Source organism: Trachypithecus francoisi, unplaced genomic scaffold (assembly GCF_009764315.1).
Source record: "Trachypithecus francoisi isolate TF-2019V2 unplaced genomic scaffold, Tfra_2.0 Lachesis_group20, whole genome shotgun sequence".
Taxonomy (NCBI): Eukaryota; Metazoa; Chordata; class Mammalia; order Primates; family Cercopithecidae; genus Trachypithecus; species Trachypithecus francoisi.
The window spans coordinates 13,122,830-13,148,638 of NW_022681466.1; the positions used below are offsets into that span (position 1 = coordinate 13,122,830).

At 55.7% G+C, this 25,809-nt stretch overlaps 3 protein-coding genes across 3 annotated transcripts; 1 reads left to right on the forward strand and 2 right to left on the reverse strand.

Annotated features, from left to right (window-relative positions):
• The first annotated feature begins 1,153 nt into the window (after nt 1-1,153).
• On the forward strand, nt 1,154-8,130 carry TSPAN10 (tetraspanin 10). The gene is made up of 3 exons (XM_033182609.1): nt 1,154-1,788; nt 4,338-4,975; nt 7,272-8,130. The coding sequence occupies exons 1-3, from the start codon at nt 1,753-1,755 to the stop codon at nt 7,663-7,665; spliced, it is 1,068 nt and encodes a 355-aa protein (XP_033038500.1). The 5' UTR covers nt 1,154-1,752; the 3' UTR covers nt 7,666-8,130.
• Nucleotides 8,131-9,799: 1,669 nt separating this feature from the next.
• PDE6G (phosphodiesterase 6G) lies at nt 9,800-12,667 on the reverse strand. The gene is made up of 3 exons (XM_033182611.1): nt 12,090-12,667; nt 10,970-11,010; nt 9,800-10,481 (listed from the first exon to the last, which is right to left on the reverse strand). The coding sequence occupies exons 1-3, from the start codon at nt 12,233-12,235 to the stop codon at nt 10,405-10,407; spliced, it is 264 nt and encodes an 87-aa protein (XP_033038502.1). The 5' UTR covers nt 12,236-12,667; the 3' UTR covers nt 9,800-10,404.
• Nucleotides 12,668-24,172: 11,505 nt separating this feature from the next.
• OXLD1 (oxidoreductase like domain containing 1) lies at nt 24,173-25,808 on the reverse strand. The gene is made up of 2 exons (XM_033182615.1): nt 25,674-25,808; nt 24,173-24,756 (listed from the first exon to the last, which is right to left on the reverse strand). The coding sequence occupies exons 1-2, from the start codon at nt 25,731-25,733 to the stop codon at nt 24,337-24,339; spliced, it is 480 nt and encodes a 159-aa protein (XP_033038506.1). The 5' UTR covers nt 25,734-25,808; the 3' UTR covers nt 24,173-24,336.
• Between the last annotated feature and the right edge of the window lies 1 nt (nt 25,809).

Sequence of the window (25,809 nt, forward strand, 5' to 3'; positions counted from 1 at the left end):
CAAGCTACTCAGGAGGCTGAGGCAGGAGAATCCCTTGAACCCAGGAGGCAGAGGTTGCAGTGAGCCAAGATCGTGCCACTGCACTCCAGCCTGGGTGACAGAGCGAGATTCCGTCTCAAAAAACAGAACTTCATTCTTTTATGCCCAAATCATATTGTTCTGTGGGAAGCTAGTAGGGAGACATGAAGCAAGAACACAGACAACTACCAAGTGAAGCAAAGTCAAGCACATTGTAATACTGTAAAAGGTAAAAGGTGTTCCAGAAGCCCAGAAAAGGGTGGGCTACAGCTCCCCAGGCTGGAGAAGAGGCTTTTGTGGAGGAAATGGTCTGAAGCTGGCTGGGGAGACAGGGAGGGCTCTAGATGACAGGGATGGCACAGTGAGGAGATTTCAGGGAACAGCATGGATGCCAGGCCCGGGACCAGCAAGCCGCCCATTTGGCTGGATTGTCAAGTGGTGAGCAAGATCAGCGGTGGATACAGCTAAGGAGAGAGTCAAACAAAAGAAGCTGACACACCCGCGTAGGGGCAAGGTGACGGTGGAAACAGCATGTGGTGTGCAGCAGATCCCAGGTGTTCACTCTTTCTCTTGCCATGAAAATGTGCAGAGGCTCTCCTTGAAGCAGAGGCTCTCCTTGAAGCGAGACTCTCCTTGAAGTCTCTTCTGCCCAAGACCTCCAGAGGTCTCATGAGCTCCCAGCACCTTTGACAGACATATCTACACCTCACACATCCCACATGGAACCAGCAAGGCTGGGGAGGGGGCATGCCCAAGGTGGCACAGAATTGGTGGCAGGTGGCATCCCACGTTAGAGATCCCTGGAGCACCCTAGTCCAGGCATAAGCACACAGTGGTGACCACAGCACATTCCTGCTCCTGAGAGGCTCAGGAGGTGGGGAAGCCCCAAGCCCAGTACCTTAAAACCAGGAAGGAGGGCTGGGCACGGTGGCTCATGCCTGTAATCCCAGCACTTTGGGAAGCCAAGGCGGGCGGATCACCTGAGGTTGGGAGTTTGAGACCAGCCTGACCAACATGGAGAAACCCGTCTCTACTAAAAATACAGAAAATTAGCTGGGCGCAGTGGCACATGCCTGTAATCCCAGCTACTAGGGAGGCTGAGGCAGAAGAATCACTTAAACCTGGGATGCAGAGGTTGCAGTGAGCCAAGATCATGCCATTGCACTCTAGCCTGGGCAACAAGAGCAAAACTCAGTCTCAAAAACAAAAACAAAAACCAGGAAGGAGGTGGTTTGGTGGGTGGACGCTGCTTCATTCGTGCAGTGAACAAACCCGGGGGATAGATTGGCACTGGGGCTGCCCATGGGTCTCTTGGGATTGGGGTTGGGAACCAATTTGCCGAGGTCTGATTCCCTGGTTGGGAGCTGATGGAGCAGCTGCTGATCCTGCAGAGCTGAAGTCCGCCTGGGGGCCCTGCAGTGACAGCCACAAGGCTGGCCCCCAAACATCGCACCTGCGCAGAGCTTAACGGATCCACAGAGCCAGGGCTGGGGAGAAATGTGTCTCCACACGCAGAGGCCGCCTTAAGCTCTAAAATGTGATTCTTCACATGACTCAACTGTGACTCCGGCATCTGGGTGGGGCTCGCAGCTCCCCCATTTCCATGCCCAGGGCTGCACCGTTCACAGACCAGCCCAGGGCCACGGTCAGGACCAGCCCAGCAGCCCAGCCGCAGAGGAGCCAGCGAACCTCTCCCGGCGCCTGTGCTGGGGGCTTTCTGTTCCAGCATCAAGGATGGAGGAAGGGGAGAGGAGCCCCTTACTGCCCCAGGTGAGCAGTGCCAAGTGGCCTTGCCCTGAGGCTGGAGATGTCCCCAGCCCTGAGGTCCCAAGGGAAGTCCCTGGGCTGGGTTCGCACCCACCCCCGCCCCTGGTGCCACCCCACACCTCAATGCTGAGATTGGGTTGGGGGGTGGTTCTAGGCAGCCCCCTCCCCCTTCCCCACTGCTACAGTTCTGTCAGCCCCGTGCTGGCCTCTGGTCAAGGGATCTGCCAGGTCTCCCTAAGGGCCTTGGGGGCAACCTTTGGCTCAGGGTGCAGGAGGGGGTGAAGGCAAACGTCCCTTGCAGCCAGCCTCCAACGGCTTCTGGCCACAGCAGCCCCGGTCTGGCCAACCAGGCACTGGCAGCCTGTCCTTTTGCTTCAAGTGACTTGTTGAGGTCTTGGGGGTGATAAATAACCCTCCTGTGGGGCCGGGCACGGTGGCTCACCCCTGTAATCCCAGCACTTTGGAAGGCTGAGGAGGAAGGATTGCGTGAGCCCAGGAGTTCAGGACCAGCCTGGGCAATGTAGCGAGACCCTGTCTCTACAAAAAATGTTATATATATATATATTTTTTTTTTTTTTTTTTTTTTAAATGGAGTCTGGCTTTGTCACCAGGATGGAGTGCAGTGGCACAAACTTGGCTCACTGCAACGTCCACCTCCTAGGTTCAAGCAATTCACATGCCTCAGCCTCTGGAGTAGCTGGGATTACAGGCACACGCCACCACACCCAGCTGACTCTTTTAGTAGAGACGGGTTTTTACCATGTTGGCCAGGATGGTCTCGATCTCCTGACCTCGTGATCCACCCTCCTCGGCCTCCCAAAGTGCTGGGATTACATGCATGAGCCACCATGCCTGACTTACAAAAAATAATTTCAAAAAATTGGCTGAGTGCGGTGGCTCAAGCCTGTAATCCCAGCACTTTGGGAGGCCGAGACGGGCAGATCACGAGGTCAGGAGATCGAGACCATCCTGGCTAACACAGTGAAACCCCATCTCTACTAAAAATACAAAAAACTAGCCGGGCGAGGTGGCGGGCACCTGTAGTCCCAGCTACTCAGGAGGCTGAGGCAGGAGAATGGCGTGAACCCGGGAGGCAGAGCTTGCAGTGAGCTGAGATCCGGCCACTGCACTCCAGCCTGGGCGACAGAGCAAGACTCCGTCTCAAAATAATAATAATAATAATAATAATAATTTCAAAAAATTACCGGGACATGGTGGCAGTACTTGTAGTCCCAGCTACTCAGGAGGCTGAAGAGGAAGGATGGCTTGAGCCCGGGAGTTTGAGGCTGCAGTGAGCCGAGAGCCTGATGCTGCAATCAGCTTCTTCCTGGTGAAACTGGGTTGGAATAGGATCCTTGCCCAGCACACAGCCATGGCTTCTTTTTATTTTTATTTATTTATTTTTTCAGATGGAGTCCTGCTCTGTCACCCAGGCTGAAGTGCAGTTGTGCGATCTCTGCTCATGCAACCTCTGCCTCCTGGGTTCAAGCAATTCTCCTGCCTCAGCCTCCCGAGTAGCTGGGATTACAGGCATGTGCCACCGCACCCAGCTAATTTTTTTTTTTTTTTTTAAAAGTAGAGATGAGGTTTCTCCGTGTTGGTCAGGCTGGTCTTGAATTCCTGACCTCGGGTGACCCACCCGCCTCAGCCTCCCAAAGTGTTGGGATTACAGGCATGAGCCACAGCGTCCAGCCCAGCCATGGCTCCTTATTCTCCTTTTTCAAAAACCTCTGTTCCCGGCAGAACTGGGCACCTGCAGGGCTGCCTCTTCCCCCACAGAGAGAGACCAGCAGGCCTTTCCTGCCAGTGGGCCAGGGGGTCCCCTCTGAAGGCCCTGCAAGCCCTCAGATGGTCTCCCTGGGCTCCTGGACACCCTCCTCCCTGTCCTGGGAGCCTGTTGGGCAGGGCACTGTCCTGTCCTTGGCAGCAGGGCTCAGTGCCATGTCCGCACTCGGTGTGGGCTGTTGGTGGGGCTGAATGAGTGGGTGCTGGGATGTGAGGACTGGTTTCAGAGGGAAAGGGAAAGGGCAGCCATGTGGGCCAGCCCCTCTGGCTGGTGAGGGAACCCCTTTACACAAGGTCCATGCTACAGGCACATACAGACTGATCCAGACAGATGCTGTTTCAAACACTGGGGAAGCAGCCCTGCCTGTGCACTGCAGGAAAGCCAGGGTGGCCCTGACCCAGGGAGGCCGCAGCCACCACACGTAGGACTGGGAGAGAGTGGGTGTGTTCACTGAGTGCCACCCTGCCTGGTCTTCACCACAGCCTTTCAGGATCTGCTCATCACCCTGTTCTAAAGGTGGGGGTCCACACACTAATAGGCAGCAGAGTTGGGGCCCTCATGGTCCCTTCTGCTGCCCAGCCAAGCAGGACAGCCCTGAGGGCCCCCTGCCCCTGGCTGTCCACATCTCTGAGCTCCAGTTCTGCCCTCCGCCATCCGGCATCCTCCCATCCCTTGAGGGCTCTGCCACTGAGCTCTTCCCTGACCCTCACCATTGTCACAGAGTCTGGGGGAATGCGGTCTCACCCTGTTACTCTTCCCTCTGCAGGAAACTGCAGGCCAGAAGCCCCTCTCTGTGCACAGTCCACCCACCGCAGGCTGTCTAGATCCAGTGCCCTGGGAGGACCAGGCGGACGCCTGGGGCTGCAGCTGCTGTCCCCCGGAGACCAAGCGCCAGGCCTTGAGGGGCACCCCCGGGAAAGGACCAGCCCCTTCCCTGTCCATAGGGAGCAGCTGTGTCAAGTATCTGATCTTCTTCTCCAACTTCCTCTTCTCCCTGCTGGGGCTGCTGGCCCTGGCCATCGGGCTCTGGGGCCTGGCCGTCAAGGGGTCTCTGGGAAGTGATCTGGGGGGGCCCCTGCCCGCAGACCCCATGCTGGGGCTGGCACTGGGGGGGCTGGTAGTCAGCGCAGTGAGCCTGGCTGGCTGCCTGGGCGCCCTCTGTGAGAACACCTGCCTGTTACATGGCTTCTCCGGGGGCATCCTTGCCTTCCTGGTGCTTGAGGCCCTGGCAGGGGCTCTGGTGGTGGCCCTCTGGGGCCCACTGCAAGACAGCCTGGAGCACACCCTGCATGTGGCCATCGCTCACTACCAGGACGACGCAGACCTGCGCTTCCTTCTCGACCAAGTCCAGCTGGGGCTGAAGTGCTGCGGGGCTGCCTCCTACCAGGACTGGCAGCAGAACCTGTGAGTCTTGGAGTGGGCGAGGGACAGGGCCGCCACAGGATCCCAGAGGCCACACACCCTCGTGTGTGTACACACAGTCACTCACATGTACACAGGCATTCGTGCATGCCCACATGCATGCACACATATACCCACATGTACACATATCCACACGGACACGTCTCGTGCTCACAGGTTTCATGGGTGTGGACACACACCTACACACTCCTCTACACTGACATGAACATGTTCTCATGTGCACACACAAAACGGCCTCACACTCAGGCACACACTCAAACTGAAATATGTTCATACACACACGTGTCATGCACACAAGGTACAGGGGTGCTTGCCTCTCCTTGTTCCTTGGGCTCAGGGCCCCAGTCAGCCCTGCGTTCCCCACAGCCTCCAGTGTGATTCTGTTCCCCCTGCCAGGGCCAGGAGGACTACCCAGGATCTTAGTGGAGAAGCTGAACCCGCAGACTTAGAAAGTCATTTTTCTGCTGGGCACGATGGCTCACACCTGTAATCCCAGCACTTTGGGAGGCCGAGGCAGGCAGATCACCTGAGGTCAGGAGTTTGAGACCAGCCTGGCCAACATGGTGAAGCCCCCTCTCTACTAAAAATACAAAAATTAGCCAGGAGTGGTGGCAGGTGCCTGTAATCCCAGCTACTCAGGAGGCTGAGGCAGGAGAATCGCTTGAACCCGGGAGGTGGCGGTTGCAGCCAAAACCGCACCACTGCACTCCAGCCTGGGCAACAGAGCGAGACTCCATCTCAAAAAAAAAAAAAAAAAAAAAAAAAAGGCCGGGCATGGTGACTCACACCTATAATCCCAGCACTTTGGGAGGCAGAGGTGGGCGGATCACAAGGTCAGGAGATCCAGATCATCCTGGCTAACACGGTGAAACCCCATCTCTACTAAAAAATAGAAAAAATTAGCCAGGTGTGGTGATGGGCACCTGTAGTCCCAGTTACTCAGGAGGCTGAGGCAGGAGAATGGCGTGAACCTGGGAGGCGGAACTCGCAGTGAGCTGAGATCCGGCCACTGCACTCCAGCCTGGGTGACAGAGCAAGACTCCGTCCCGAAAAAAAAAAAAAGAAAGAAAGAAAGAAAGAAAATGACTTTCAGATGAATTCCGGACATTATTCCGGAATCTGACTCCACAGTTTCCCTCCGCCGTGAGTGTGATTAAACGCTGTCCATTTAGGATCCAGTGCAGGATTTTCTTATGTTCTGCTTGAGGGTAGCTGTCTGTTTTTGTTTTTGTTTTTGTTTTTTGATGGAGTCTCGCTCTGTCGTCCAGGCTGGAGTGCAGTGGCTCGATCTCGGCGCACTGGAGGGAGGGTAGCTGTCTGTTTCATTAGCTATCCTCAGCGCATGCACACCCCAAGCAGCACGTACTCTCCGTGCCACACCCAGGACAGAGGATATGCACTCTGTCTCCCAAGCCTTCTTGGTGCAGGTATCGGGGCAGCTGAACACAACAGTTGAAGTCATAGGCGACTCTGAAAACTGGCCATCGGGACCCAGCAGTGGCTAACAGGTGGGGTCCTTCCAGACTCTGCGAACCACCACATAGGTTGCTTTTTGGCCAGTGTGACTGGGTTGGTGGCAGCCTCCCTAGAGTGTCGTGATGCCACCTCTGCTGCTGGCCTCGACCCCCTCCCCTGCCTAAGTGGAGAACACTCTTCTAGAGTGGAGAGGGCATGGGGATGAGCCTGCAGGTCTGCTGGGCCCGTGTGCAGAGCCCCGGACACCAGTGGATGCCTAGGGCACCTGGGGACTGCCTGACCTGGGCTGTGATGAGATCAACACTCCCCAGCCACCCTGGGAGCTCCTCCCCTGCCCCTGCGTTCTGCCACTGCCGGGTACTGCCTCTCAAGCCCTTGCTTTTCCCAGTAAGACCTGTGGACCATTCCAGAAGCCTCTGCCAGAGTTCCATCCACCCTCCCCCGCTCCAACTCTACCTTCTCAATGAACTCAGCAGCCTCTGCGGAGGGAGGTCCTCTCATCAATGCTTGTCTGTTTCCCCTTCAACCGTCTCATTAAATATCCTCCTGCTAGTCAACACAGCCACCACCCCTACCTGCAAGCTGGAGGACTGCCATGCACAGGGATACGCTATAGAGAGCCAGGTGCTGTGTGTGTCCGTGTGTGCAGGTGTGTGTGCGAATATGCGGATGTATGTACGTGTGTGCATGTGCCTGTGTGGCCATGGAAGAGTGAACGTGGGTAGGCGACATTGGCTTCTGTGCCTGGTCCCAGAAGAGCGGGCCCTCCCCGCCAGAACTAACGCCTCCGTGCACTTTGCAGGTACTTTAACTGCAGCTCCCCCGGGGTGCAGGCCTGCAGCCTTCCTGCCTCCTGCTGCATCGACCCCCGAGAAGATGGAGCCTCTGTCAACGACCAGTGCGGCTTCGGGGTCCTGGGCCTGGATGCGGACGCAGCTCAGAGAGTGGTGCACCTGGAGGGCTGCGGCCCGCCGCTCCGGCGGTGGCTGCGCGCAAACCTGGCGGCCTCGGGCGGCTACGCAATCGCGGTGGTGCTGCTGCAGGGCGCAGAGCTCCTGCTGGTCGCCCGGCTGCTCCGGGTACTCGCTGCCCGCAGGGGCGCGGCGTCGGGCCCCGGAGCGCGCGGGGAGGACCGCGCTGGCCCCCAGAGCCCCGGCCCCGGCGCCCCGCCCGCTGCCAAACCCGCCCGGGGCTGAGCGCACGCCCTGGATTCCGAGGCTGCCACGCACAGGGATACAGGGGGCACCCCCGTCCGTTGGCTAAAACGCGCTGCCTGCGCCGCCGCCGCCGACCCCTGATTTCGCTCCGGCTTCCGGAGACTTCGCCGTGGGACCTACCTAGCTTGCCCACGCCGCGCGCTCTGCGTCCCCCACGCCAGCCCACAACGAAGGGCGCCCGGCAAACCCACGGTATTGGCGTGAGGAGCACGAGGGGCCGGAGGAAATCCTGGAGCTGACCCTCACCTCCGAACCCCCACTCCCCCCCAGGCGCACAGTTCCCACCTCCTGGCACCTCCCTCCCCTGGGGCCGCCACCCTTTCTGGGCTCGTGGTGGTGGAGCTAAGGTCCAGGCCTCTCCCTGCCAAGTGCATTTTTGGGGAAAGAGTAAATGTTTCATTGGGGTGTATCATTCACACAGTAAAGACACCAATCTTCGAGGCAGCGTGGGGAATTCTTACCCATCTAAGCCTGTGAATCCACCACAGGTCCGAACGGGGAGTTCCAGCCCCTGCCGGCGAGCTCAGCCCCAAGACTGCCCTGCTCTGACTTCATTGCCAGGGCCCGTGGGGCCTGTTTTGGGCTTTCACCGTAAGTGGAATCCCAGAGGGTCTGTCCAGAGTCAGATCTGGCCCTTTCTGTGAATGGACTGGTCCATATAAACGGGGCTACTGTGAGGGCGCCTGCTGCTGGGCCAGCTTGCAGAGCTCTTGCTTCCCCCTGGATGTGGTGTCAGGAGTGGGATCTCAGTCACAAATGGGCATGTTTTGTTTTTGTTGTTTTGTTTTGAGACAGGGTTCACTCTGTCACCTAGGCTAAAGTGCGGTGGCAGGGTCTCAGCTCACTGCAGCCTCTCCCTCCTTAGCTCAAGCAATCCTCCCACCTTAGCCTCCTGAGTAGCTAGAACTACAGGTGCCTGCCACCACGCCCAGACAATTTTTTTTTTTTTTTTTTTTTTGAGATGGAGTTTTGCTCTTGTTGCCCAGGCTGAAATGCAATGGTGTGATCTTGGTTCACCACACCCTCTGCCTCCCGGTTCAAGCAATTCTCCTGCCTTAGCATCCCAAGTAGCTGGGATTACAGGCATGCGCCACCACACCACGCTAATTTGTATTTTTTTTTTTTTTTTTTTTTGAGACGGAGTCTTGCTCTGTCGCCCGGGCTGGAGTGCAGTGGCCAGATCTCAGCTCACTGCAAGCTCCGCCTCCGGGTTTACGCCATTCTCCTGCCTCAGCCTCCCGAGTAGCTGGGACTACAGGCGCCGCCACCTCGCCCGCTAGTTTTTTGTATTTTTAGTAGAGACGGGGTTTCACCGTGTTAGCCAGGATGGTCTCAATCTCCTGACCTCGTGATCCGCCCGTCTCGGCCTCCCAAAGTGCTGGGATTACAGGCTTGAGCCACCGTGCCTGGCCTAATTTATATTTTTAATAGAGATGGTTCCTCTGTATTGGTCAGGCTGGTCTTGAACTCCTGAGCTCAAATGATCTGCCCACTTTGGCCTCCCAAAGTGCTGGGATTACAGGCGTGAGCCACGGTGCCCAGCCTCATTATTGCTATTTTCAAATACAGACAGGGTCTTGCTATGTTGCCCATACTGGTCTTGAACTCCCGGGCTGCAGTGATCCTCCTGCCTTGGTCTCCTGAAGTGCTGAGATTATAGGCATGAGCCACTATGCCCAGCTACAGCCAGTTTTAGTGGGCGCTGTCTAAGGACAAGCTGGCTGGGTGCTCTGGGGGAGTTGCTAGTGTCACTGTGCCTCAGTTTCTCTCTTGTGAGCTGGGAGTAGGAGTTCCGGCCTCACAGCATGTAGCATGAGCCATGTCCCATCTCACCTTCTCTGTGAGGCCTGCTCCAGCCACGTGCATGCTTCATTGACTATGGCCCCTGGCTGTGCACCAAGGCCTTCTGCCTTGACCCAGCCATGGCCTGACATTGCATGTCTCAGGGCCACCAGCAAGGCTCAGTGAGGGTGTGAGCCCAAGGTCTGTTTTCCCGCTCAGTCAGGCCAGCCTCTCCTGCCCCACTGCCCACTGCCTACCCCTTCACCCATGTGTTCCTGCTCAAGTGACCCCACCACAGGCCCTGTCCCATGCACAAATATGCCACGGGCAGGCGAGGGCACACTAATTTTATTTTGAAATAGGGACTGCAAGGGCGGGCTGTATTGAGAAGGATGGCCCCTTGGTGTGATAAGCATGGGGCCTCATCTGGTCACTGTACACACCTGGAGTCCTGCTACCCAGCATTTCCAAAGCAAGGGCACCCACCTGGGAAGGGATGCAGAGAGAGGGAGCTCCTCTGCACTCCCATACAGGCAGGACAGGGGTCTGGGGTGCAGAGGCACTCTGGGGAGACCCTGCCCTAGCTTTCCAGTTGGGAGGAGGGGATGATCTGGGGTCCACTTCCCGTTCTCCCTGGGAGTGGAGACTCACCAAGCCTCTCTGCAGGCAGGACTGAGGGGTGGGCCCGATGTTGAGCAGGGCCTGGCCAGCCCCTAAGGCGGCATCCTGGAGGGAGGTGGTGGGTTCCTGGTGACGTATTAATATGTAGGGGTGACCTGAGGTCACAATCCCACACTGGTGTCCAGGTGCCATCTGGGCTAGGGAGACTTCTCAACAGGAATCCTGAGCAGGGTTTAGAGCGCAGAGAGCAGGAGGGGAGGGTTTAGAGCACAGAGGGCAGGAGGGGGAGGGTCTGGGCCTCAGCAGGGCCTGGCGCTAGATGATGCCATACTGGGCCAGCTCGTGCAGCTCCAGGTGGTTGAAGGCCTCCCAAGGGCAGATGACCGTGATGTCTGTGGGAGAAAGGGGCCTGGATCAGAGAGGATTCCATGGCCCAGGGACCCCCATCCCCTATGGCCCTGTTTCCCACAGCCCAGGTGTAGCCCTACAGTGTGCTGAGTGGGGGCGTGCAGAACCTGGCGTGGGGCCCTCCTATGGGGACACACTGGCTGTAGGGGAAGGAGGGTGCAGCAGGTCCAGGGGAGGGAACCAGAGGAGGGTGGGGATTGCTGAAGGGGGAGGAGGCAGCAAGGCGTTCTGTTCTTTCCCAGACCCCTCCCCTCACCTGGTACAAGTGTCCCAAATGGGAACAGCCTCACCTTCCAGATCCAGTGGATCTGGAGCTCAGTGTTGGGGGAAGAAGTGATGGACAGGCTGGGGGTCTCTTAAGTGAAAAGCAAGGGAGGTGGGGGCTGAGGTGGGTTGCACTGGGCCCTGGGCGTGCTCGGTGTGCCTGGTGGGACCTGGGCAGACCTCAGGTTGGCACTGGCAGCCGTCGTACCTGTTCCCAGGCCTTCCATTCCAGGGATGTCATCCCCAAACCTGCAAGGATACAGCAGTCAGGGACATGGCGGGGCCCAGCCCTGGCTCAGTCAGCCTGAGGCCTGAGGTCATCTCTAGCCTTCCTAGGAGATGAGGCATTTGTCTGGGAGCCCAGTGGGCAGAGGCCCGCCTCCTCCCCAACCTCCCGAGGCTTGGTGGGCCTGAGGGGGCGTCCTTCACAGACCCAGGGTGAGTCTGCTACCCCGAGCATCATGGGGCTGAGGCCCAGAAAAGGAGGTGCAAGCACCAGGGTGCTGGGCAGGTGCGTGCCCTGAGGGAGTACGGAGGGGCTGCGTGGTTGGTGTATGGTTTGAGTGGTGTGATCTCAGCTCACTGCAAACTCTGCCTCCTGGGTTCACACCATTCTCCTGCCTCAGCCTCCTGAGTAGCTGGGACTACAGGCGCCCGCCACCTCGCCCGGCTAATTTTTTGTATTGTTTAGTAGAGACAGGTTTCACCGTGTTAGCCAGGATGGTCTCAATCTCCTGACCTCGTGATCCGCCCGCCTTAGCCTTCCAAAGTGCTGGGATTACAGGTGTGAGCCACCGTGCCCGGCGGTTTTGTTTTTTTGAGACGGAGTTTTGTTCTTGTTGCCCAGGCTGGAGTGCAGTGGCGCGATCTCGGCTCACCGCAACCTCTGCCTCCCGGATTCAAGCAATTCTCCTGCCTCAGCCTCCCGAGTAGCTGGGATTACAGGCGCCCACCACCACACCTGGCTAAATTTGTATTTTTAGTAGAGACAGGGTTTCACCATGTTTGTCAAGCTGGTCTCAAACTTGCGACCTCAGGCGATCTGCCTGCCTCAGCCTCCCAAAGTGCTGGGATGACAGATGTGAGCCACGGCGCCTGGCCGGCAGTGGCTATATTTCCAAGCATGGTTGGCAGTAGCATCTGGAGCGGGTGACAGGAGCCCCCAGTTCCCCTTCCCCCTCCTCCAACCCTGCTCAGGCCCTCAGGCACCGCCCTACCTACCCCAGCTGTGAGGCTCGGATCACTCACCCAGTAAAGTGGCCCAAGGCCCTGCTGTGCCTCCCCTTCCTGTGCAGCTTTCAGAGGCCCCATCCCCCAACTCTGCTTACCCCTGGACGCCTTTCTTCGGGGGCTTGCTCTTGAACTGCCTGGTTTGTCGCTGCTTAAATTTAGGGGGTCCTTTCCTGGGGGTGACAGGTCCCCCAACCACCCTGGTGGCTGACCGGAACTCAGCCTTTGGCGGCTCCAGGTTCATGGCGAGGCTGACGGAGACACCGTGGCAACCCTGGCTCCTGGACTCCCTCCTGCTGCAATCTGGGGACAGACCGGGCCCGGGTCTCAGTCAGCGCTCCTGCTTCCAACCCTTGTGGGGGTCTCAACCCACGGGTGGAGGGGCTGAGACCCAGCCCCGCCAGCCCCAGCGTCATCCAGATGGCAGCCCCTGCAATCTGCCCTGGGGCAGCTAGCCTGCTAGCCCTGCTCGGGCCGCCCACCGTCCACTGGCGCACTCCTATTCCCCTTGCCTAGTGGATGCCCCCCCAGCAACGCTGGCCACACACAGCTCCGGCCTCTCCCCTGCGTCCTGGCCTCCCTCGCCCCACCCCACAATCCACAGCAAACCTAGCCTCCCAGCCTGGGGCAGGTCCTGAGCCTGGAGTCCTCACCACCTCTCTGTGGGTGACCACTGACAACCTCCTGCTCCTTCCCCCACATTCCCCACCCCAGGGGAGTGTGACTGGGGAGCATTCAGCTGCTACTCTTGTTTGTTTGTTTGTTTGTTTTTTGAGACAGAGTTTTGCTCTTGTCGCCAGGGCTGGAGTGCAGCGGCATGATCTTGGCTCACTACAACCTCCACCTCCCGGGTTCAAGTGATTCTCCTGCCCCAGCCTCCCGAGCAGTTGGGATTACAGGTGCCTGCCACCACGCCTGGCTAATTTTTGCATTTTTGCATTTTTAGTAGAGACGGGGTTTCACCATGTTGACCAGGCTGGTCTCAAACTTCTGACCTCGTGATCCACCCGCCTCAGCCTCCCAAGTGCTGGGATTACAGGAGTGAGCCACCGCACCCAGTCCAGCTGCTACTCTGTTGAAAGTCCTCTGGGGCTCCTGCTGGGACTGGGATGAGACCCAAGTGGCCCCTCCCCCGCCTGCCCGGCCCTGCAGATGAGCCCGCCTCTGAACGGCCCTTCCTGATGGTTAGTGGGGTGGGCTGCCTCCATCTCAGGTCCCGCTCAGGCAGGCCTCCCCTGAACTGCCGCGCTGCAACCCGTGTCCTGAGGTTCTGATTTGCTGTTTCTCATCACGCGTCGCGTTAGCCCTCATTCTGGGCTGGTGGGCGTCTCCCCGGGCTGTTGCCCTCTGATTCTTATTGATGGGTTTATTGCTTTCTGCCTCTTGTCTGCGCTTTGTGGTTGGGGTGCTGTCAGTTCCCTTCACCCACTCACGGAGGGATCCCTGAGCCCCTCGGCACCATGACAGGCACTCCGCAGCGCTGATGGAAAATGACCCACAAAATGAGGGGCAGGGTTGCCAGGCAGGGCGACCCTGGGAAAGGGGCCTGTCTCAGAGTCTCGGTGTTGAGCTGTGAAGCCCTGTGTCTCCCAACCCCACTTCACAGAGGGACAAGCTGAGGCTCAGGGAGGGAGGGTACTGGGCGTGTGGCTCCCCTCCTGGGGAATCCCCAGGCCCTCTCTGTTCCTGGAGCCAGCTTGGGGAGCAGGGTCACCCGCCTGGCATGGTGTGGCTGAGTGGCCTCGGCTGCTCTGGACAAGGCCAGTGTCCTTGCACCACTGGACAGGGTGACCTCTCCTCCTCCTCTCCCTAGAGCCTCTCCCCAGATGCCCTAAGCCCCAGTGACCTGGGCCAAGGGCAGTTCAGCTTCCCTAAGCCTATTAACAGCAGAGGGGGATTCCTAATCTCCTGGTGAGCTGCTGCCAGCCGCACATGCTGCCAGAAGGTTCTGGAAGGAGGCACATGACAGACAGGAGGGGCTGCTTGCCCGCACTGGATGCCCCAGGGACCACCTCTTAGGGTCCCCTTTCCTGCCCCTGGTCTTTTTTGCTGGGATTCCTGACTCCAGCCCTGGGCTACCACCAGTTGTTTACCCAGCTTCAGGCGTGGGAGTGACCAGAAAGCAAGGGCAGGTGGCCCACTCCGGGGAGGAGGGCTCTGCAAGGGGTGCTGGGCACCTGAGATTGGGATAGACCCTACCATGGCGCCTTCCCTCAGTAAGGTTCAGCCTCTGTCCCCAGGACTAGGACCAGCACCAGCCTGTGCAAAACCAAGACTCAGGAGCCTGGTGGTTCCAGCTGCTCAGATCCCACGGCACCCAATCCTCATATCCTAGACAGCACAGGCCCCATCCTGCTGCTTCCCCAGCCCCAGGACATGGGCTGTCCTGGACAGCTCTCGGCCCTGACGGCGCTCCAACCATCAGATGCCATCCACGTGGGAACCGCTGCCTGCACTGTCCTGGCCCGACCCAGCCTGTGACTGGCATCCACTCAGGTCAGCTGAGCCCATGTGGCCTGAGGTTCCCAGACCATCACTGGCCTGGGGATGGCAGCAGCACTGGTTACCATGGGGGAGCAGAGGAGGTGGTTGGCTGGGAGTCCTCTTTGAATAACAGAGTGGTGGGTAGGCTTCTGCAGACCCGGGCCTCAGCCACGGTGGTAAAAGCCTGTCAGCTCCCTGCCCTGTGGGCGATGGGCAGATCCCCACTAACTCACTGGGGGAGGTGGCTGCGAGGAAAGACAGCGGGGTTGGCCACAACTCACCAAGTGCAGGGCAGGTCTCAGGGGTCCATGCTATGAGTACCGGGCCTTCCTCCGCAGGGTGCCAGCCCGGGCATTTATCTTGCTGCTTCGTGAGCTGATTAGGCGTCTCAGTGCCACGCTAATGAGATTGTTGGGCCCCAAGCGGGGACACAACCACCAAAGTTTCTGGGGATGGGGAGGAGGGGCTCAGCTGCCGTCAAGGGCTCCAAGGAAGGACACCCGGCAGATGGGGCCGGGACAGGGAGAGAAGTGTGACCCTGAACAGCCAGGCTCCTGCAGCTGCCCATCTTCCAGATGGAAGCACCCACAGTGACCGCTGGCCGGGGCCTCCTGACTGCCTTTCCTGACCCTGCCTGACCTCTGAAGAGCCCACCTTCGTGGTCCCCAAAGCCCTCTGCAGCCTGGTCCTCACCCACTGCTGTGGTCTCCCATCTCACCCCTCCCACCCCAGGGCCTTTGCACCTGCTGCTCCTGAAACCAAACAAGGACCCCTCTTAGGGGCCTGTGGGTCTCCCCAAGCACAGAAGCAAGGACAATGTTGAGTTCCTTCAAGGGCAATCCAGGCCCCTAGCCATCCCTGAGAAGCAAATGAGCAGCCAATCCACAGAAAGGTCACGGGAGCTTCAAACAACAGATGGAAGCCAGAGTCCCGAGAGTCTCCATAGACGCGAACCCTGCCATCTTAGCAGGTGCCCCTTAGTTGTTTACCAGAAACTGGGACTCCCACCCAAGGGGCATGCTGGCACACAGACCTCAGATGAGCAGGAGCTGAGGACTGGCCTCTGACCACCCTTCTCTTACCTAAATTTCTTCCTGAGGGGCCTGGAGGAGGCCATGCCCAAAACCCAGAGCTAACATTCTTTCCTGCGGATCCCAAAGTTTCAGACAAAGCTTTGCCTCCACACCAGATCAGAAAACCTCTGAATCCACCTATGACTGATGGGCTGCAACTTCAAGATCTGCTTGCCGTTTATGCCAAAACCAGCGTGCAGCCTCTGTGTACTCATTTACGACTGTGCCTGTGACCTCTGCCTCTGCACCTTTAAAAACCCGTAACTCAGGCTGGCCACGGTGGCTCACGCCTGTAATCCCAGCACTTTGTGAGGCTGACGTGGGCGGATCATGAGGTCAGAAGATCTAGACCATCCTGGCTAACATGGTGAAACCATGACTCCACTAGAAACAAAAAAATTAGCCAGGTGTGGTGTGGGCACCTCTAGTCCCAGCTACTCAGGAGGCTGAGGCAGGAGAATGGCGTGAACCTGGGAGGCAGAGTTTGCAGTGAGCCGAGATCATGCCACTGCACTCAAGTCTGGGTGACAGAGTGAAACTCCGTCTCAAAATAAATAGATAAATAAATAAAAACCCATAATTCGGCCTGGAGCAGGGGCTCTCAAACAGTGCTTTGGGAGGCTGAGGCAGGAGGATCACTTGAGGCCAGGAGTTCAGGACCAACCTGGACAACATAGTGAGATTCCCATCTCTACAAAAAATAGAAAAATTAGCTGGGTGCAGTGACTCACTTCTTATTTTATTTATTTATATTATTTTTGAGACAGAGTCTCGCTCTGTTGCCCAGGCTGGAGTGCAGTGGCACGATCTCGGCTCACTGCAAGCCCCGCCTCCTGGGTTCACGCCATTCTCCTGCCTCAGCCTCCCAAGTAGCTGGGACTACAGGCGCCTGCCACCACGCCTGGCTAATTTTTTGTATTTTTAGTAGAGACGGGGTTTCACCATGTTAGCCAGGATGGTCTCAATCTTCTGACTTCGTGATCTGCCTGCCTCGGCCTCCCAAAGTGCTGGGATTACAGATGTCAGCCACTGTGCCCAGCCACAGTGGCTCACTTCTATAGACCCAGCTACTTGGGAGGCTGAGGCAGGAGGATCCCTTGAGTCTAGGAGCTTGAGGCTGCAGTGAGCCATGGTCAAACCACTCCAGCCTGGGGAACAGAGCGAGACTCCATCTCTGAAGAAATACTAAAATTTTGAAAAATTAAAAACAAAACCTGGCCGGGCACAGTGGCTCACGCCTGTAATCCCAGCACTTTGGGAGGCCGAGGCAGGCGGATTACTTGAGATCAGGAGTTCAAGACCAGCCTGGCCAACATGGTGAAACCCCATCTCTACTAAAAATACAAAAATTAGCTGGGCGTGGTGGTGGGTGCCTGTAGTCCCAGCTACTCAGGAGGCTGAGGCAGGAGAATCACTTGAACCCAGGAGGCGGAGGTTACAGTGAGCCAAGGTCGCACCACTGCACTCCAGCCTGGGCAACAGTGAGACTCCGTCTCAAAAAATAATAATACAAATATAAATAGTAAAATAAAATAAAATGTATGAGTACTCCTTTTTTGGTATCATGTATCATGGACAACATACAAACACATGAAAATACATAAAGCTCCAAACAGACCTAAACAAAGACCCTATAGCCTTGATTTTAAAACTCCAGCCGGCCGGGCGTGGTGGCTGAAGCCTGTAATCCCAGCACTTTGGGAGGCCGAGACGGGCGGATCACAAGGTCAGGAGATCGAGACCATCCTGGCTAACACGGGGAAACCCCGTCTCTACTAAAAAATACAAAAAAACTAGCTGGGCGAGGTGGCGGGCGCCTGTAGTCCCAGCTACTCGGGAGGCTGAGGCAGGAGAATGGCGTAAACTCGGGAGGCGGAGCTTGCAGTGAGCTGAGATCCGGCCACTGCACCCCAGCCTGGGCGACAGAGTGAGACTCCATCTCAAAAAATAATAATAATAATAAAAATAATAAAAAAAAAAAACTCCAGCCATGAGACTGGCAAAAATCGCTAGTCCAGAAAGGACAGCTGGATTCAAGTTATGCCGCAATAAATGGAATAAGTCAAAAACCTCTTGTCCCACATGACTCAATCCCTCACTCAGCCCCAGAGGAAACAAGACTGCAATCCGTATCTTTTTTTTTTTTTTTTTTTTGAGACAGGATCTGGCTCTGTCGCCCAGGCTGGAATGCAGTAGTGAAATATCGGTGGCTGCAGGAATTCAAGGTTGCAGAGAGCTATTATTGTACCACTGCACTCTAACCGGGGTGACAGAGTGAGACCTCAACTCTAAAATAGTAAAATAGGTCAGGCATGGTGGCTCATCCCTGTACTTTTGGAGGCCGGGGGGGTGGACCACCTGAGGTCAGGAGTTTGAGACCGGCCTGGTCAATATGGTGAAACTCCATCTCTACTAAAACTACAAGCTGGGCGCAGTGGCTCAAGCCTGTAATCCCAGCACTTTGGGAGGCTGAGACGGGCGGATCACGAGGTCAGGAGATCAAGACCATCCTGGCTAACATGGTGAAACCTCGTCTCTACTAAAAAAATACAAAAACCTAGCCGGGCGTGGCGGCAGGCGCCTGTAGTCCCAGCTACTCAGGAGGCTGAGGCGGGAGAATAGCGTAAACTCGGGAGGCGGAGCTTGTAGTGAGCTGAGATCCGGCCACTGCACTCCAGCCTGGGCGACAGAGTGAGATTCCGTCTCAACAACAACAACAAAAAAAACAACTACAAAAATTAGCTGGGCATGGTGGTGTGTGCCTGTAATCCCAGCTACTCAGGAGGCTGAGACAGGAGAATTGCTTGAACCCAGGAGGCGGAGGTTGCAGTGGGCCGAGATCACACCCCTGCACTCCAGCCTGCAGCCTGGACAACAGAGTGAGACTCTGTCTCAAAAAAAAAAAAAAAGTTAATTACATGGGAATAGGAATAAACGAATAAACGACTATAGTAAATATTTTTGACTTTTTGTTTGAAATATTACTGATTTTCTTTTTGTTTTCCAGAATCGACTGTTTCTTTCTCCCTTTCTTTCTCTTTCTTTTCTTCCTTCCTTCCTTCCTTCCTTCCTCTCCTCCTCCTTCCTCTCCTTTCTCTCTCTCGCTCTCTTTCTCTCTCTCTCTCTCTTTCTTTGAGACAGAGTCTCACACTGGTTGTTTGGCTGGAGTACAGTGGTGCCATTCAAATCACTGCAAACTCTGCCTCCTGGGCTCAAGCGATTCTCTTGCCTTAGCCTCTCAAGTAGCTGGGATTACAGGTGTGCGCCCGCCACCACGCCCGGCTACTTTTTTTGTATTTTTAGTGGAGACAGGGTTTCACAATGTTGGCCAGGCTGGTCTTGAACTCCTGACCTCATGATCCACCTGCCTCAGCCTCCCAAAGTGGAATTACAGGCATGAGCCACTATGCTCAGCCTCTTTTTGGCTAATTTTTTTTTTTTTTGAGACGAAGTCTCACTCTGTCTCCCGGGCTGGAGTGCAGTGGCCGGATCTCAGCTCACTGCAAGCTCCGCCTCCCAGGTTTACGCCATTCTCCCACCTCAGCCTCCCGAGTAGCTGGGACTACAGGTGCCCGCCACCTCGCCTGGCTAGTTGTTTTTTTTTTTTTTGTATTTTTTAGTAGAGACAGGGTTTCACTGTGTTAGCCAGGATGGTCTCGATCTCCTGTCCTCGTGATCCGCCCGTCTCAGCCTCCCAAAGTGCTGGGATTACAGGCTTGAGCCACCGCACCTGGCCTTGGCTAATTTTTTTGTATTTTTGGTAGAGAGGTGGTTTCACCACGTTGGCCAGGCTGAACTCTGGACCTTGAACTCCAGACCTTGTGATCCACACTTCTCAGCCTCCCAAAGTGCTGGGATTACAGGTGTGAGCCACCGTGCCCCCACATCTTTTTCTTTTTGAGACAGAATTTCACTCAGTCACCCAGGCTGGAGGGCAGTGGCGTGATCTTGGCTCACTGCAACCTCTGTCTCCTGGGTTTAAGCAATTATCCTGCCTCAGGCTCCAGAGTAGCTGGGATTGCAGGCATAAGCCACCATGCCAGGCTAATTTCTGTATTTTTAGTAGAGACAGCGTTTCACTATGTTAGCGAGGCTGGTCTCGAACTCCTGACCGTAGGTCATCTGCCTGCCTCAGCCTCCCAGAGTGCTGGGATTACAGGCGCGAACCACTGCACCTGGCCAACAGGCTACTTTTATTACATAGTAAAGTGAGTACCAGAACTACAAAGGCAGGAGGTGTAAGTTTGACTTTTTATTGGAAAGGGAGGTTGTTGACTTAAAAGAGCAGCAAATGAAGCATGAGTAACGAGACTCCTTGTCGCCACAGATAGACATGAGCCTGTAATATGTGACATAGGAGGCGTTTCAATTTGTGACCCCAGCCCAGAGGTGACAAGTGCTTTTCCATTCAATCTAATACATCTGATTCCTACTAAGAAGGAATATGGGCTGGGCGCAGTGGCTCATGCCTGTAATCCCAGCACTTTGGGAGGCCGAGGCGGGCGGATCACGAGGTCAAATTGAGACCATCCTGGCTAATACGGTGAAACCCTGTGTCTAGTAAAAATACAAAAAGTAGCCGGGCATGATGGTGGGCACCTGTAGTCCAAGCTACGCGGGAGGCTGAGGCAGGAGAATCACTTGAACCCGGGAGGCAGAGGCTGCAGTGAGCCGAGAAGGTGCCACTGCACTCTAGCCTGGGCAACAGTGAGACTCTGTCTCAAAAAATAATAACAATAATAATAAAATAAAAAATAAATTAAATGGTGATGTGGAACACTCTTTTAATTGTCATCCACCACATTTTCATATCTTCACAGTAACGCAAAACACAGTCACTTGCAGAACTGGTTCCAATTACTTAAATGCCAGGTACAATATTAGTCCTCTATGTAATTGTTTGGAAGTTACTTATGTTTACATGAAATGAAACTATTAGGCCGGGCACGCTGGCTCATGCCTGTAATCCCAGAACTTTTGGAGGCTGAGGTAGGCAGATCACCTGAGGTTGGGAGTTTGAGACCAGCCTGACAAACACGGAGAAGCCCTGTCTCCACTAAAAATAAAAAATTAGCCAGGCATGGTGGCGCATGCTTGTAATCCCAGCTACTCGGGAGGCTGAGGGAGGAGAATCGCTTGAACCCAGGAGGCGGAGGTTGCAGTGAGCCAAGATCATGCCATTGCACTCCAGCCTGGGCAACAAGAGGGAAACGCCATCTCAAAAAAAAAAAAAAAGAAGAAAAGAAAAGAAACAAAACGAGACTATTCGGCCAGGCACGGTGGCTCACACCTGTCATCCCAGCACTTTGGGAGGGTGAGGCAGGTGGACCAGCTGAGGTCAAGAGTTCGAGATCAGCTTGGCCAACATGGGGAAACCCCGTCTCTACTAAAACTACAAAAATTAGCCAGGCGTGGTGGCGGGCGCCTGTAATCCCAGCTACTCGGGAGGCTGAGGCAGGAGAATCACTTGAACCTGGGTGGCAGAGGTTGCAATGAGCCGAGATAGTACCACTGCACTCCAGCCTGGGCAACAGAGTGAGACTCTGTCTCAAAAAAAAGAAAAAAAGCCGGGCATGGTGGCAGGTGCCTGTAATCCTAGCTACTTAGGAGGCTAAGGCAGAAGAATCACTTAAACCCGGGAGGTACAGGTTGCAGTGAACTGAGATAGCACCACTGCATTCCAAACTGGGTGACAGGGTGAGACTCTGTCTCAAAAAAAGGAAAATCTTTAAATCTACCTATGACATGGAAGCCCCCTCCCTTCAAGTTGTCCCTCCTTTCCTGAGCAAACCAATGTACATCTGATAGGTATTGACTGATATATTATGTCTCCCTAAAAAGTATAAAAGCAACATGTGACCGCATTGAGCACATGTTGCCAGGACCTCCTGAGGCTGTGTCATGGGCATGTCCTAAACCTTGGCAAAATAACCTTTCTAAACTTATTGACCGCTAAAGAACTCATCCCTGGAAACAAAACCTGCCTGCTCCCCAAAAATTATTGAAATAAAAAATAAATAAATTGGCCAGGCGTGGTGGCTCACACCTGTAATCCCAGAACTTTGGGAGGCTGAGGTGGGCAGATGACTTGAGGTCAGGAGTTCGAGACCAGCCTGACCAACGTGGCAAAACCACGTCTCTACTGAAAATACAAAACAGCCAGACACAGTGGGGCGCGCCTGTAGTCCCAGTTCCTGAGGCAGGAGAATTGCTTGAACCCAGGAAGTGGAGGTGGTGGTGAGCTGAGATCATGCCACTGCACTGCAGCCTGGGCCACAGAACAAAACTTTGTCTTAAATAAATAAATAAATAAATAGATTGATTGAGGCCTGTCTCGGATACTTTTGGTTCATAGCTCTCACCAACTAAACAACTCATGAAAACTAAGCAGTTGGCCGGGCACAGTGGCTCACACCTGCAATCCCAGCACTTTGCGAGGCCAAGGAAAGTGGATTACCTGAGCCCAGGAGTTCAAGAGCAGCTGGGTGACGTGGTGAAACCCCATCTCTACTGAAAATACAAAAAATTAGCTGGACCTGGTGGTGTGCGCTTGTAGTCCCAGCTACTTGTGTGGCTGAGACAAGAGAATCGCTTGAACCCAGGAGGCGGAGGCTGCAGAACTAAGCAGTCCACGGACGGACTTGCTTCGGTGATCCTGGGCACCAAAAACATGTACCTGGGTCTTTGGGTGACTTGGTGGGGAGTGGCATCTCGTTAGCACAGGATGAGGAATCTTACTTCGGGAATTCTTGCTGAGAAAAGTGTGTCGGCAAGGCAGCTCAGCAGAGAGGAATTCATTCACTGGCTGAGGTTATCTTAGATAATAGGGTAGCCTTAGATTACATCTTAGCTGAGCAGGGAGGAACGTATAAGGTTGCAAATCCCACATCCTGTACTTACACAAATGTATCTGCAAAGATTAAAAACTCATCTAGGTGAAATTAGAGAACAGGTCACTTGGTTAAGGCAGGTTTCCCTGACTGTCACTGAGGACTGTTTTCCTTCCTTGTTTTCTCAGATTTCTTTTTTTTTTTTTTTTTTTTTTTTGAGATGGAGTCTCTCTCTGTCGCCCAGGCTGGAGTGCAGTGGTGCAATCTCAGCTCACTACAAGCTCTGACTCCTGGGTTCACGCCATTCTCCTGCCTAGGCGCCCACCACCATGCCCAGCTAATTTTTGAAATTTTAGTAGACAGGGTTTCACCATATTAGCCAGGATGGTCTTGATCTCCTGACCTCGTGATCCGCCCGCCTCAGTCTCCCAAAGTGCTGGGATTACAGGCGTGAGTTACCGTGCCCGGCCGGTTTTTTTTTTTTTTTTGGAGATGGAGTCTCGCTCTGTCACCCAGGCTGGAGTGCAGTGGTGCAATCTCAGCTGACTGCAACCTCCGCCTCCCAGCTTCAAGCAATTCCGCCTCAGCCTCTGGAGTATCTGGGACTACAGGTGTGTGCCACCATGCCCCGCTAACTTTTGTATTTTTTTTTTGAGATGGAGTCTTGCTCACTGTCGCCCAGGCTGGAGTGCAGTGGTGCGGTCTCGGCTCACTGCAACCTCTGCCTCCCAGGTTCAAGCAATTCTCCTGCCTCAGCCTCCCAAGTAGGTGGGATTACAGGCACCCACCACTGTGCCCAGCTAATTTTTGTAAGTTTAGTAGAGAAGGGGTTTTCCCATGTTTGGCCAGGCTGGTCTCAAACTCCTGATCTCAGGTGATCTGCCCACCTAGGCCTCCCAAAATGCTGGGATTACAGGCGTGAGTCACCATGCCTGGCCACATGCTGCCGCTCTTACCAACTCCCTTGGGAGCTGCGGCTGAACGAGCTGGAAGAACTGGTTCCAGGTAGTGCTTGGGCCACTGAGGGCTGATCTGCAGCCTCTGCCAGGCTGGTGGAAGGGCACCTGAGGACCCCTGCCGGGGACTGATGTACCTGGACAGACGGGCACTGCCAGGCTGCCCATGGGCTTCTGTGCCTGCCAAAGGCTTTGCCACAGCGACTCCATGAGATCAGATGGCCTTCCTTCTGCTGCACACTGACAGCATGCAGAGAAGGACTTTGCCAGGACTTGGGGGAAGCTGGGACCTGGCCTGGAAGGGGCGCTGGGGTCACTGTCATTTGACTGTTCAAGGAAAAAGGGTCTTATTTATTTATTTTTTTGAGTTGGAGTGTTGCTCTGTCACTCAGGCTAGAGTGCAGTAGCATGATCTCAGCTCACTGCAACCTCCGCCTGCTGGGTTCCTCAGCCTCCTGGGGAATTATAGTCTGGGATTACAGGCGCCTGCCACCACACTTGGTTAATTTTTGTATTTTTAGTAGAGATGGGATTTCACCATGTTGGTCAGGCTGGTCTCGAACTCCTGACCTCGTGATCTGCCCGCCTAGGCCTCCCAAAGTGCTGGGATTACAGGTGTGAGCCACCGTGCCCGGCCGGGGGTCTTATTTTGCCCTCATAGCAGAGTGATGGCTGCAAGGGTTCTGGAGATGCATAATGTCGACCCGGACCTGCTCGCTTTCAAGATGCAACACAGGCCTTACAGACAACTACACAAAAGCCTCCTGTTGAGGCTGGAGCAGCGGCAGTTCTGGTTGGCAGACACACTGTCAAAAAAACCACCCCCAAAACAAAAGCCTCCTGTGAAACCACCGTAGAGAATTTATTTTTTTCTCAGGTGAAGTCAATAAATAATTTTCCCATTCCCGTTGGATACAAGGAGTCTGTGAGGGGGTGTGAAGGAAGGAGGCTGTGGCCGTGTCCCGGACTCCGTCCTGGGGGTGGGAGTCCAGCAGGGCTGGCTCAGCCTCCACACCTGGTGTGAAGTCGGATCTCCATCCTGAGGAAGGCCTTGAGGTTCTCGTCAGCCACATGCTCCTCCAGGGCAGCCAGGGCCCGCTCCCCACCGTCCTGGAAGTGCTGCAGAAGCCTGTCCGCATACTCCACCCACACACAGTTGGGGCAACCACTCATGCAGCAGTTTGTGGGCGGCTGGAGCTCAGGTGGCAGAGGGTACTGGGGTTCTGAAGGGCCCTCGCTGGGCAGTGAGGCCTTGGGTGGCCTGGTGCTGTCTGCACCTGCTTGGGAGCCCGCCTCTATGTGGTCTTTCCTGAATTTTCTGCACCCATCAGGGGCTTGCACTCCGGGATGGTGCCTTTGAAGAAAGCTGCCACCTCCAGGAAGCCTCTCGCCGCAGTCTCGGCTGGAGAGCGGGGGAGCCCCCTAAGGATGCAGACAAACATATGACTGTCCAGGAAGCTGGTGAGGCCTGGTCTACCCCCAGCAGAGAGGACATTTCAGCTCTCCTGGCATTGGGCAAGTGGCTCCAGGTCCTCAGCTTTTTCACTTTCTGTGACTTTAGACATGTTATTTCACCTCTCTAGACTCAGTTTCCCTACTGTGCAATGGATATGACACGGTGTAATTTACAAGAAGTGCCAGGATCAGGGCATGGCGCCGGGTGTGCACTCCAGCAGATGGTGGGGGGTCGGGGAGGCACTTGCCACCTCCAGCTAAAACGGCTGCTCTGTGGACAGGAGTATGGGGGAGGTATAACCCTGTAAGCTCCCGGCCAGCCCAGCACCTCTCTACCAGTATAATCAAGCCCCGCCACCCTCCTCTAATAGACCAACCAGAAGAATCACACCACCCTTTATCCAAGTTTCCCTGTCACAAAGCCCAGGCCTCTCAGGTCCCTGTCATCCCAGCGTGAAGGTCCTATAGGCAGCCTTCCCTCGCTCCCCTGCTCTACCTACCCGGGATCACGGACTGACACGCTACCAACTTCACTTATTTCTCTAACTAGTCCTGCGAAGAGCATCATCAGCTCCGTGTCCACGGCCAGTCCCCACAGCCCAGGACTCGCACACAGTAGGAGCTCGGCAGATACTGATAAACAGGAAAGTGGCCGTTCACTGGGCTGCTTCTCCTCCCGGGACTAAGCGGCCCCTCCACAGATGAGGAGAGGGGAGGAGAGGGCAGGGGAGGGGAGCGGAGGGCAGGGGAGGGGAGCGGAGGGCAGGGGAGGGGAGCGGAAGGCAGGGGAGGGGAGGGGGACTCCTTCCGGCACGTGCGGGCCGCTGGACAGCGGCCTCTTGGATGTACCCTTCAGTGCTGCCCGGACCCCTCCCGGTACTTGCCGAGCCACGGGCCGCGGCGGCTACCGCCCGGCCTCCCCCGACGACGCTCCGCAGCAGCATCGCCCGCGGCCTGGATCCCGCAACCCCTGACAGTGAGCGGCGGGCGCTCCGGCCAATCCCGGACCTTCAGGAAGTA

Excerpts from the sequence above, each read along its gene's own strand:
- TSPAN10 (XM_033182609.1), top strand. The coding sequence starts at position 1,753 with ATGGAGGAAGGGGAGAGGAGCCCCTTACTGCCCCAG. Across the intron at positions 1,789-4,337 it reads GGAGCCCCTTACTGCCCCAG|GAAACTGCAGGCCAGAAGCC; the intron begins GTGAGCAGTGCC and ends TTCCCTCTGCAG. Across the intron at positions 4,976-7,271 it reads CAGGACTGGCAGCAGAACCT|GTACTTTAACTGCAGCTCCC; the intron begins GTGAGTCTTGGA and ends TGCACTTTGCAG.
- PDE6G (XM_033182611.1), bottom strand. The coding sequence starts at position 12,235 with ATGAACCTGGAGCCGCCAAAGGCTGAGTTCCGGTCAGCCACCAGGGTG. Across the intron at positions 11,011-12,089 it reads CCGAAGAAAGGCGTCCAGGG|GTTTGGGGATGACATCCCTG; the intron begins GTAAGCAGAGTT and ends GTATCCTTGCAG. Across the intron at positions 10,482-10,969 it reads AATGGAAGGCCTGGGAACAG|ACATCACGGTCATCTGCCCT; the intron begins GTACGACGGCTG and ends TTTCTCCCACAG.
- OXLD1 (XM_033182615.1), bottom strand. The coding sequence starts at position 25,733 with ATGCTGCTGCGGAGCGTCGTCGGGGGAGGCCGGGCGGTAGCCGCCGCG. Across the intron at positions 24,757-25,673 it reads CCGCCGCGGCCCGTGGCTCG|GGGGCTCCCCCGCTCTCCAG; the intron begins GCAAGTACCGGG and ends CTGCATCCTTAG.